The sequence below is a fragment of the Agelaius tricolor genome, unplaced genomic scaffold (genome assembly GCF_023055355.1).
Source record: "Agelaius tricolor isolate 1412-34295 unplaced genomic scaffold, bAgeTri1.0.p SCAF_53, whole genome shotgun sequence".
Lineage (NCBI taxonomy): Eukaryota > Metazoa > Chordata > Aves > Passeriformes > Icteridae > Agelaius > Agelaius tricolor.
In genome coordinates this window covers 2,203,842-2,216,050 of record NW_027269313.1, presented here as the reverse complement: position 1 = coordinate 2,216,050, position 12,209 = coordinate 2,203,842, and the positions used below count along the sequence as shown (strand labels likewise).

General features: G+C 44.5%; 1 protein-coding gene across 1 annotated transcript; it reads right to left on the bottom strand.

Annotated features, from left to right (window-relative positions):
• Positions 1–686: 686 nt before the first annotated feature.
• LOC139604586 (fructose-bisphosphate aldolase B) lies at positions 687–11,871 on the bottom strand. The gene is made up of 9 exons (XM_071455715.1): positions 11,602–11,871; positions 4,069–4,190; positions 3,591–3,802; positions 3,013–3,067; positions 2,700–2,860; positions 2,394–2,477; positions 1,746–1,920; positions 1,408–1,607; positions 687–1,178 (listed from the first exon to the last, which is right to left on the bottom strand). Exons 2-9 carry the CDS (start codon positions 4,178–4,180, stop codon positions 1,083–1,085), a joined length of 1,095 nt encoding a protein of 364 aa, XP_071311816.1. The 5' UTR covers positions 4,181–4,190; positions 11,602–11,871; the 3' UTR covers positions 687–1,082.
• Positions 11,872–12,209: the final 338 nt, after the last annotated feature.

Below are 12,209 nucleotides of genomic sequence, written 5' to 3'. Positions count from 1 at the left end.
CCAAGGTCTCGTGAGTTGATTGGTGTAGCACGTAGCCAGGTAAATACTCTTACATAACCTTAGGCCTGCTGGTTTTGCCATTTATGCCTTTTTTTCATGACCATCTGACTGTGCTTTTGCTAACAAAGCTGACACCTTTAACAGGAACACAGCAATGTGCCGAAGGTCAAACCGTGTGTCTGCAACATCAGCCTCATTACTCAAGCTACACAACGGGTAGGCTAAGACACCCTTATGCATGCTTTGTGTTAATTATTGTGGAAAACGCCACCGTAAAGGTGATTTGTAAGGACAGACTTTGCACAGCCCTGACTCAACGTGTGCAGCCCTAACAGTGCTCAGCAGCCTCATCTCACCAGCGATGGTTCTCCAGACACATGAGATGCTTCTGAAGGTAGTGTTGTTTATCTGTGGCCTGATTCCCCAGCACTGCTTGCTGTGTACATCTCCCAAATGTTTTAGTGTCTGCCAGACTTCTGTTGGCAGGATTAACCTCTCCAGCTGTGCCACTGTTGGGTTATTTCCCTTTGATATCCTCAGAGTTTCCCAAGCTCACCAGCTCCAACACTTTGTGACTCAATCTTTGCAAGGATGACAAAACAACACAGATGGGTGAAAGATACTGTAAAGTTTACACAAAAAAAAAAAAGAACTGTGAGGTGGAGATTAGTTTTCAATTACTGTTTTATTGACATGATTGAATAGACAGTCAGGTTTTATAATTCAGGATTGTGGCTGCTAAATGTGGTAATGGGCAAGGGTAGCTATTTGAATTGCTAGAGAACTACTGAATCTGCCTGCTGTTCCAGGGGCTGAGTTTCAAACTGAGGGAGGGTGGGTTCATGATTCATTGGCAGCTGTTGTTTGTTGTTTGGAAAAAATTCCCTTTCCTTGAAATGTGCAAATGAAAAAAGAATATCCCCTTGGTAAATTGTGGGAGTGAAGGGTGGAGAGGAAGCTAAGCCATTCTATCTCCAGTTTGGTGCAGGGTAAGGGAAATTAGATTTCTATGTTTTTCTTTCATTTCTGAACATCTTTCACTGTGTGACAAGGGACAGGAGGAAGGAAGGTTTCCTGCTGTTTCAGTAGGTGTAGCTGGCAGTGAACAGTGACTGCATGGCAGCTGCGTCATTCTTCCCAGACTGGACATACTGCCCCCTGCAAGCCAAACTGTTAATCTGAAAAAGAAGAAGAAAAAAAATGAGGAGGAAAGAATCAGCATGGAGTAAGAAAGGCAGATGTGTAAAGAACAACCAGCAGGAGTAAGCAAGGCACAAATAACAGAGTAGTGTCCCTGGTGAACATGAAGTGCTAGGAGGGGTGGGATCAAGAGCAGCCTTAGGAAGGTGACAACATGTGTCCCTTCATGGTGACAGCTCTTCTCTCTGCTTGGGGGAAGCCTCGTACCTGTGCCCGCTTGCGGAAGGCCTCTTGAGCAGCCTTCTTGTTCTCGCTTTTTCCCAACCATGCAGCCAGGGCAGAGGCTTGCAGGGCTCTCCCGTAGGAAAATGTCAGTTTCCAAGGCTTAGGCAGAGGGCACTGATTCATGGCATTCAGGTTGAGAGAAGCCTCCTCTTCACTCTGACCTCCAGACAGGAAGCAGATTCCTGCAAGAAAGAGGTTTTGGGGCTTAGAAATAGTGTTCCAGCCACCTCAATCCCTGGTCTTTACTTGCCAGAGGAGCAGGTATGTCAGAGGTAGGAGAGAGAGTGAGAATGAAGAGGTAGGAATGAATCAGGAATCACCAGGAACAGCAGCAGGAACGGTGCGGAGGAGAGTAGTGACAGTTGCTATGGCTACATCCTGAGGGGTGTACTTCTTGGAGCAGGAATGCCCAGCCGTCACCATGTTGGGTTTCAGCAGTGTCCCCTCCAGGTACACGTGATGATCATTCAAAGCCTTGTAGACAGCAGCCAGAACCTGAAAACAGGAGGATTGAATACAGACCTCTGCTCAGATCTTCACCTCAGGCTGCTGTGGAAAGACAGCTTATTCTTTGGTACTGTAGCAAGCTCGAATTGAATTTTGCTTTCTGATGAAATTTATTTTTGGGGTTACAGCTGGGGACACCTCACTGCTTTTGAGATGACCATGATACAACTTTTCATATTTACGGGATTTGTCCTTCCTGAAATTGAGGTAATTGGATTTGGTCCTGATACATCTTTTTGAGATTGAGAATGCCTATTGTCACTGAAGTGAAAATCCAAGAGCACGGAAAATACTCTTGGATTTCCCATTTGTTTGTTATGTGCCTAGGAGCAGCTCATTTTTGTGATGCAGCTATGAAGGACATTTTTGGTCAAATCTCTTTGAGATCTGTGAGCACAAACTGCACAGAGTTTAGCTGCAGGTTTGTGAGGGAGAGCACAGAGGGAGGAATCTCTTCTTACCTTCTCTGTGACATACTGACAGCGCTGGAGATCATGGTCTCCATCAGGCAGGATTTCTGGCTCCACGATGGGTACCAAGCCATGCTAGGAAAAGAAAGACAGGGGATTCTTTAGGGCTGTGGAAGTAAAATTGTTCTTGTTGTTTGTCCTGACTTCGGTGGTATTCCTTCCTGCTGTGCTGCCCTTCCTCCTTGTCTTTCCAAAACCTTCACAGGGATTCTCCTTTTAAGCTCCCTAGTATATTATCACAGGGAACAGGGAGAAGGGGCAACAGCATCTCAGGAAAGGTTGCTGGAGGGAAGGTACCTGCTGGCAGATACTGGCATAGCGTGCCAAGGTGTTGGCATTCTCCTGGATGGCGAGTTGAGAGGGTGTTGTGCTGGTGATCTTCAGCACTGCACGCCACTTGGCAAAGTCAGCGCCATCTTTCTTGTACTGGGCACAGCGTTCAGCCAGCCCATCCAGCCCTGCAGAGGGAGAGTGATGTTTCACTGAGAGCTGCTCTTCAGCACAGAGCTTTGGAGAGTACTGTGACTATAGCCAAGGCCGCGTCTCAGGTGAGTCACCCTATGGCTTTGCTGCCCAGGCCATAGCTTAGGCTCCTTAGATCTCTCCTTACCTTGAATGGTGGTTTCTCCATTTGTTCCTGCTAGAGGTGCTGTGCCTTTATCCAGCTGTGCAGGTCAGAAAAACAGGAAGGGTTACAGAAAGATGAGAATTGGTCTAATTCTTACCCATGTCTAGTCTGCCTTTGAAGGAGGACTGTTACTAATGTGTGGACCTTAATGTGCTCAGGGTGAAAAGGAAGGAAATGTTGGAGCAAAGGGGAAGAAAAAGGAATTAACTGGGTAAGAGGAGGGTCAATGTGTATATAGATGTCTGCAGGAAATGGCTCAACAACTCTGTGAGATGTGGAAAGAATTAGGTTTAGGTTACTGCATGGAGAGGCTTATTTGCAGTGAATGGGGAGTAGATGGGAGTTGATGTATGGAAAGTTCCAGCATCTAGTGCAAATGAGCCTCTAGTTAGTTGCACAAAAGCAATGCACAGAATTTTAAAACCAAGGACAAAAATGGGGGGAGGGGGAGGAGAGGGGAGGGGGAGCAGTGTTATTTAGGATACAGTGCAGCCCCAAATATAATTTTCTCTGGAAATGGGATTTGTTATGGTGCCAGCCTGGCACATACAGACACTCACCTTAATTCCCACCACAATGCCTTTTTCCTTGATAACTGCTGGGAATGGCTTTCCACTGCTGTCTTTCTGATAGAGGGTCTCATGGAAAAGGATCACGCCCCCAATGCTTTGGTTGATGGAAGTGTCCGAAGAGAAGAGGACCTCTCTAAAAGCTCGGCGGTTCTCCTCCGTGTTCTCCACATTGATCCGCTGCAGCCTGTTCCCCATGGTACCTAGTGTGGTGGGCAAAGAGGTTCTAGGCTTGGCTGGCCTCCTGATCCCAATAAGTAGTAATGAACTGGGGCTTCAGTTCAGAATATCCCTTCTCAACCCACAGTTTGTAAGCTTTTGTTGTTATGGCTGCAGCCCTGCTTGGCTGAATTGTTCTGCTCAGACAACAAAGTGTTTTTCATCTACTCCACTGATTTCAAATATGAAGCAAAACTAAAAGGAAAAAAACATCTTGCATACTGCTAACTGATTGATGTCCAGAACTTACCCACTGATTCATCTGCAGCAAGGATCCCCTTTCCTGATGCCACAATCTGCTGAGCAATGTCTGCAAGAGCTTTTTTCTGCTCTGGAGACAGCGCTGGGAACTGGTGGGTCATGTTGACTTATCTGTGGGAGAGAATTACTGTTACAAGTAATTACAAGTACTTCTGCGGGAGACTGTGAACCAGTGACACCACTCAGGTGTTTCCTCTGCAGGGCTCTTGATGCTTGTCTGGTCCATGTTATCATAGGCAACATGACCAGAAATCCATTTCAATTCTTCTAGGTTTAGTGTGTCTGGAAAAACTAGAAAGAAATGCAGGAGACACATCCTGCCACATCATTCTAGAACCAAAGTGGGAAAGACTCTGCATTTTACCTGGATTTGCTCAGAAAATAAAGGAAGGTCAGTCTGTCATAAAAACATGCTCTGAGTAACAAGTAAGCAAATTGCTGACTCTGCATACTTTTTGGTTTCTGTGAGTAGAATGCCAGTTATTCCATTGCTTACCTTTACATATTTCCTAACACTGCTCCTCTTCTATTTCCTGCCTCTGTTGGCAGTATTTGCTGCTGTGTCTGGGTGATGTTCCATCCCTAACCTTTTGCCTGGGTTTAGTAATTCTCCTCCCTATGACTGCTTTCAGAATTGCAGTGCATTGCTTTCTCTGCAGAAGATTTGGGGCCTTAGGAGAATTCACCCCTCAGTTCTATCTTTTTAGCTGGGGTAGAGGGTTACCAGCTGCAACTACCCAGCACCTGAAATCTGTGATCTGTCTTGATATGACAAAATTCTTTGTCTTATGTTTTGGTTATATGGCATAAAATTACAGTTTCTCTAATCATCTCAATAGTCGAAGTTGCTTTTCTGAGTGTATAGGCCTGTAAGTCAGAAAAACTCTCTTCCTTCAGTTTGTCACATGTGATAGCTAAAGCAACACATCTGTTTTTATTAATGGGTGGTAAATCCAGAAGGTACTAGATTAAAAACAACATGAAAGATCTCAAATATCACATTTTCCTTCAAAAGGGCAGGCCCCTGGACAGTGTTTGGATTTTCTATTCCCAAACTCTGCCTGAGAGAGGAGTGAGAACATTTCCCATTCCATCAGAGATGGCCAGAAAATATTTTTCCCTATATAAGCATGTAGGCAGCCAAGTCCAACTTCTTATTTCCCTGCACACAGATGTTGTTTTGCCAGGGAATTCTTGTCTTATCCTTCCTGCTGAAGGGCACGATGGGTAGAAACAATGGAGAGTCTGTCTGCTACTCATGATAGGGTACAGAGTTCTGATGCCAAATGGTGCCAAAATTTTCTGACAACGATGCCATCAGAGTATGATAACAGCTGTAAATTCATGTCCCTGTGTGGTGGTTTGACAGGAAATATGTTTTCTGGGAGGCTCTCTTGGGTTTCCGGCGGGAAAGAGTTCGGGTCTCTCCCCCGGCCCAGTTGTTGGCTGGGTGGGGGGAGGGGAAAAGCCATGTGGCGGGGAGAGGTAGGCCTGAGCCCGGGGCTGGAAGGGTGGAAGAGAGAGAGAGACACCGGGAGCCATCGGGCAGCCCCCCCCTGGGAGACAGAGAGAGAGAGAGAGAGAGACGGTGCCTGGGACTGTAACCTTGAAACTGGATAAACATGGGCCTGTGCCGGCAGCACGGCTGAGAAGGAAAAGAAGGGGGGGTTCAGCCGGCCGCTTGTAGGAGCTTTTAACCCCTTTTCGGAGAATGAGAACTTCACAGAACATTAACCTTTCCTAGAAGAGAGATAGAGTGAAAGATGAAGAAGGAAATGGGCAAGTGTGAGAGAGGTCTGGGCAAGTGAGAGATGGTGGAAGAATAGAGAAGAATCTTAGTGGGAAGAGATGATGGAGTGGCTTTTGCTGGACTCTTTTTGTACAGCCATGGACAGAACCATGTTCCTTGTGATACAGAGACTACATCTAGGGGGAGGCAATGGCCACAGAACCAAGAGGGTTCAGTGTGGGTACTCCTCGGCCCCAGGGGGTGAAAAATATGGGGGGGACAGGTGTCCCAAAGGAGAGACTGTGCCCTTTTTGGATCGGGACAAAGCATCCTTAAAAGTCGACCCTAGAAGCAGCTCTGATCCATGTTCAGTGGTGAGAGCACTGGACATGAAAGGAAGAGGTCACCATTGGCACAAGAAGGACTCCTTCTCCTCTTGATGAACTGAGGATTGAGAATTTGGTGGGGGGGAGGAGGAGATGTATTTGTGAAGTTTTCATTTTCCTTGTGTGTTTTTTTTTTTTTTTCTTCTCTACCTTTTCCTTGTAGTTTAGTTAATAAATTCTTTTTTTTGCCTAAGTGGGAGCCTGCTTTGCTTATTCCTGGTCACATCTCACAGCAGAAACCAGAGAGAGGGTATTCTCATGGGGGCACTGGCATTATGCCAGTGTCAAACCATGACACCCTGATTTATAGCTGAAGGTACTTTGGTACTGGTAATGTTATCCTGCAAGATTCAAATGGCATTGTCTGCCAGTACAGACCAGTCAGATGCAGGTCTGCTTTACCTCTTTGCGAGCTGAGCCTGGAAATTTTCACATGCAGCTTACCACAGAGTAATTTTAGGTTTAGAGGGAAGATGAAGGACTGCAGGATCAAGACTTTGTCAAATTAGAGAGAGTTCCCTGCTTTTCAAAGGGCTGAAATTCCTTGCTGTGGTCCTGGTGAAACGGGCTTAGCTGAACCCCTCTCTCTGTCGGCCTATGGCCAGAGCTCTGGGAACCATCCTTCTATTGTGGTGATCATAGCTCCATCACTCCCAGCTCTTGGCCTTTTCAGCTCACCCAGAAGAATTTGAAAATCTATGGTTTATGCTGCATAGCTACTTCAATTCACCTACAACTCTCCTTATCTCTCACCTGCTTTCTGTATTGGATATGTCTTTAAAAGAGGAAACTGACTTGTTATTATGATTACTGTAATAATAGTTTGGTGATGAGCACCTCAGTTAAAACCTCACTACTGTTAAATAAGTCATTATGCAAAATGATAAGAAATCACTCCAGTAGTTTAGAGGCTCTGTGGAGAAGACTGAGAAATTGGGCTCTGGCAAAAATATGATCTTGTCCAAGGTCAGAGCTGATAAACTGCTAAATCAGGGGTGGGATTTTAGAGTTGCAGTTTGGAGCTGGGCTACAGCACCAGGAGGTGTATTCAGGTAACCTTGAGTTCAGCTGGGTGGACTGCAAGATCACCAGTTGCTCCAGTCATGTTATGATGAGTACACTTTCTTTCCAGCAATGCAATAAACAATGAGACTAATGTCTGCTCTATCTTACTTATTCACAGTGTTTGCCAAAAGATAACAAGGAGACACTTATCACTCAAAACCAGCCTGCAAGGCAAATTTTCAAAATACAGAAAGATGAGTTTTCAGTGAATAATGCTGTTCCAAGTGAAAACTGAGACATTGAAACAACAAAGTGTGGTTTCAGAATGATGAATTGGAAGACAGCAAATTAGTTCCAATTTCTATGCAAGTATCATGCTGAGTGTGAAAGAGCAGGTGGAGATTTGCCCAAAGTGTCCCCAGAATTATCTTTAAGGCCATGGTGAGTGGTTCCCAGCTACTCTGCTGAACTATAAGGACAAATAAGAGGCTAGTGTTTCTAGCTGAAATGGTGAAGAAATGAGGGCAAAAGAACAATTGTAAACCTTATAATAGCTCAAAGGTGCAGAATGTTCTAGTACCCTTGATTTAGGATTTTATTTTTCTGTGATTCTTTCATGAGAATAATAATTTCTGAGAACCTTCATGTCTGCATTCAGAAAGGGTGTCCCTGCTGCAAAGTTCTGCTCTGAGCAGGGGAACAGGCAGAAGAGGAGTGGAGAAGCCTTACACTCCAGTAACATTTCATGAAGCCAAGCCAAGCCTTTACTTGTAAAGAGTAAGCTCCCAGCACATCGATAAAAGCATTAATTTTACCATCCTCATGTCCCCTCAAAGAGCTGGATATGTCACCGCACAAGTCCTGAGAAAAAACAGTTGTGCCCAGGTTGCCAGAGCTGCAAAGCTTATTTTAGTCTTCCAAGAACAAAGCCTGTTTGTCTTTATCTGATTTATCTGTTAAAATTGACAACTTTTCCAGGAAGAAAAAAGTTCTTATGAATTGTGATCTCAGTAACAGTAGCTGGGAGTTCTCTCACCACTAAGGTGTTTCAAGCAGCTTTATTTTTATTTACCCATTTTAGACTGGGGGCTAAGTGTCACAAGCTCAGGTGATTTCACATTGATTGAAACACATACATTTACATTGTATGAATGCAATGCAGACTCTTTGTAGTATCTGCTTACTTTTTTTCTTAAGTAGAATTATAAAAGAACCTCAGAAGAATAAAACTGCTCAACCCTGCCAGTTTTGTAGCTACCTAAAGTGCTTATCAGGCTTCAATAGCTCCTTAAGCAAACAAATTTCTTTGTTCAGCCCCCATCCTCTGGCCAGCAGGAGGTGGGGTTGTGGGAGCAGGGGACAGCACAGTTGTAAATATTGTAATGCTGAAATCTTGGGTTTCTCTCAGCTGCCATAAGAAAGAAGGGCTGAGGGGAAATGCATAATGGCAGCACAAGCACTTGATCCTGTTAATATTAATAGTGAGAACCAAAGAGCAGAGTGAAGATGAATAGCAGAAGGAACAATGTTACATTTTGCTTCCAATACTCTTAGAAACTTCAATACATCATTGGCGTTTTTTCTTTTCAAGAACCTCATTTGACTGTATCTTCTAATCTTACATAAAATCTCACCTGACTCCCAGTTTGCAAATGGGAAAAGACTGGGTGAGAATCTCTAAGTTTTTCTCTTGGGTCTCTGCATTGTCTTCTTTTATAAAACTGGTTCCAAAAGTGCAGGACCCCAAAGTTTTAAACTACAGCTTGTATCCCACACATGTAGCTTTTTCCTATTCAATTACTAGTAAACACAGCCCTTCAGCATCATCTCTGACAGTCAGCAATGCAAACTCTGCACACAAGAAATTTGCTTTCAAAGAACAGGATTTGAAGAAGAAGCAGCTGAATATATAAACAGATAAATACAGTTGGTAGAGACAATGAAAAGTATTCAATAATTTAACCTATCACATGTAGGCACAGTGTTGGCCTGACTGAATGTACTTCTCTTTTACACTTGTATGCTTAGAGGAGGCAGACACACAATGACTTAGGCACCTTACATTTTCACTGCAGTGAATATCTGTGGTTACTGACCTCACTTCTCTGTGAGGAGCTCCATTAATAAGTCTGGTTCCTTGGGTGTGAGGAAAACGGGGAGGTGTGAACGCCTGGGCAAGCTTGGGCACATCCTGCTGACAGAGCACATTCTTATCTAGGTGGCAGAAGACACACAGCTGGCAGGACTATTTGATAGGTCTGATTGATGGGCAGCTATCCAGAGGAGCCTGGCCATGGGGGTGGGAAGAAGCCAAAAGGAGCACAGAGACAAATGCCCAGACATTGCCTGTGGTGCCGAGCCCTGGCAGCCATTCCCCCAGGACTAGTGGGATAAGGGGAACTGCTCTTTGGGGATGGCCTAAGGCCCTGTCAGCAGCGAGCTGAACAGCATGGGCCCAAGCATCCTGTGTGAGCAGGGGTCTGGCCTGGAGAGCCAGGGGAGGAGACAGGTTATCTCCCTTTGCTCAGCACTCCATAGTTAACATCTGAGTACTGCATCCAGTGTTGGGCCCCTGCAGTACACGAAAAACACTGACAGACTGAAGTTAGTTCAGCAGATGCCACTGAGGTCAGTGGCTGCAGCACTTGCTCTGTGAGGAGAAGTCAGCAGAGTGGGGTCTAGTTCAACCTCAAGCAGCGGTGGCTTCAGGGGCACCTTTCAGCAGTCCGCAGTACCTACAGAGTGTGATTGAAGAGGCAGAGCTGGGATTTTCACAGCAGCTATGATGGGACAGTGAAAGACAACAGGCACAAACTGAAACTACAGAGATTCAGACTGGATATGAAGAATTTTTTTTTTTGCTGTTAGGAGAGCCAAGCAATGTAATAGATTGACAAAAAAGGCTGCACCATCCTTGCAGGTTGCCCATACCCACCTGAATAAAGACCTGAGCACCTTGGTCTGACCTCATGTCTAACCCTGCTTTGGGCAAGGGGTGCTTGGACTACAGACTTCCTGTGTCCCTTTCAGTCTGAATTACCCTGTGACTCTCTGTGAATACCTATTTTGAGGAGTCAAGGTGAAAGTAGTGTCTCTTCATATCTATGAAGGAGGTCTCAGAAAAGAACAGAACGCTTCTCCCATCATCTTTGCACTGAGATAAAGATTTTGGGTCAGCAAAATGCTTCATTTCTGGATTCTAAGTCCCAAGGGTATAGGACAAAAAGATACTCAAACTTCTGTCACCTAGAAAAAGGGGCAGATGATTTTGACTGACATGCTAATGTCACCATCTCCATCAGTCCTTTGGGATATATATGATTGTAAATTGCTTGGTTGTTTTTTGCTTTTTGAGATTTTTACTATCCCTATGGTCTGTCTAGAGACCTTGATTCAACCTGCTGTTGCAGAAGGAACTGCAGATCCGAAGTTCCCTGTGCTGATTCCTGTGTTAGCCTCAGATCTATACTCAAGCCCTGAGCAAATGTATCCCTATTTCATTTCCCTAGCAACTATGAAAGGAGGTTATGTTCAAAGACCTGTCCTCTGCCGTCAGTGCAGAGCACTCAGAATAGCTAGATTTGGCTAAGGTGGCAAGAAGCCACCTTGTTGTTTGGAAGCAAGTATTATTAGGGAGAAGCTACTTCTCTTTCAGGGCTGGACTTTTCTCAGAAAAGGTAAAAAATTGCTTTTAGACTTGCGTGAGAATTCAAGTCTTGTATTGCCAGCACGGGAGGCTGAGGGAAGCAGTGGTTAGAGTCTCAGGTGGACTAAATAATTTTGGGTAAGCACATAGGACAGTTGAGTAAGTGATAGAGGATCACAGATTCAGTGAGGATTTGAGTTTGTGAAGTAATTTCCTGAAGCTGGCTGTTCACAGCTTGAAAGGTTACAGCCTACAGATGCAAGAACAGGCTTTGTTTTCCTGCACTCCACCTTATACCCCCTTGCCAAATAAACTTATCAGAAGAGGCTGCACAACAAATGCACGTAATTGCTGCTGTCAGCACTGATGTCAGTCAGGACCAGCTGCCTTCTCCTATCATTCTCTGTTCTTGCAAAACAGAAATTCATGTACACCGCAAGCAAAAACAAACGAAACAAAGCAACAGAAAGCAATCAGGTATGTTATTGCTCTAGTCCCCTTAGGCAGAGGATTCATTCACTCACTCCAGGAGTTCTGAGTGACTAAGCTAAGTTAGAAAGCCAATGTTAGCAGCAAATGGATCACTTTAGAAGACCACTGCAGAATGCTTATTTCTCACAAGCTGTTCCTGAAACAAAAAAAATTAAAACAAAACCAAGAACAACTTTCCAAGCCCACTGTAGATAAACATTCCAGGTCTTAGCTGCTGATATACATACCAGCTTTACAGTTTAGAAATTAAATTATTATACTTACTTGTTTGTGGACAGTGTCTCTGCTGCTACAAGCTTCTGGTGAGGTGTTGGCAGGCAAAGAGACCCAGTCCTTCTAATCACTAACTTTTATAAAATTCTTGGTGTTTTTTTTTTTTTTCTCCCCTTTCACTCCTTCGTTGTCCCTCCTCCCCCGCAAGCTGTTGGGGGACGTGTCACTGCTCAAGGCTGGTCACTGGCTATCAGACTACCACCACACACCTCCAATGGGACCTGGTTGTGCTCCTGCTGTTCCTCCCCTTTCCCCTCCCCTGTATATATAAGGCCATTCATGCAGTAAAACTGAGATGTTTTACAGTTATTTCAAATTATTCCTCCTCTTTCTAAAACAGACCAAAAAGAACTACAAGAGAAACTATGGAAATTGCTTACAGGTATCTTTGGCACAGCTTTATCATTTAGGGTTAGATCTTCTGAAAGCTTATACTTAGGAAACTGCAGGAAGAAAGAACAGAAAACAAAATGCAGAAACAATTCAACAGATCCTTAACTGGCATGAGCTGGTATCATTTCAGTGTCTTCCTAAGTGTTACATTGCTTTTCCTTACTGGAAAGTCTTGCATGGAACCATATGTTCCTTTTCCAGTTGGT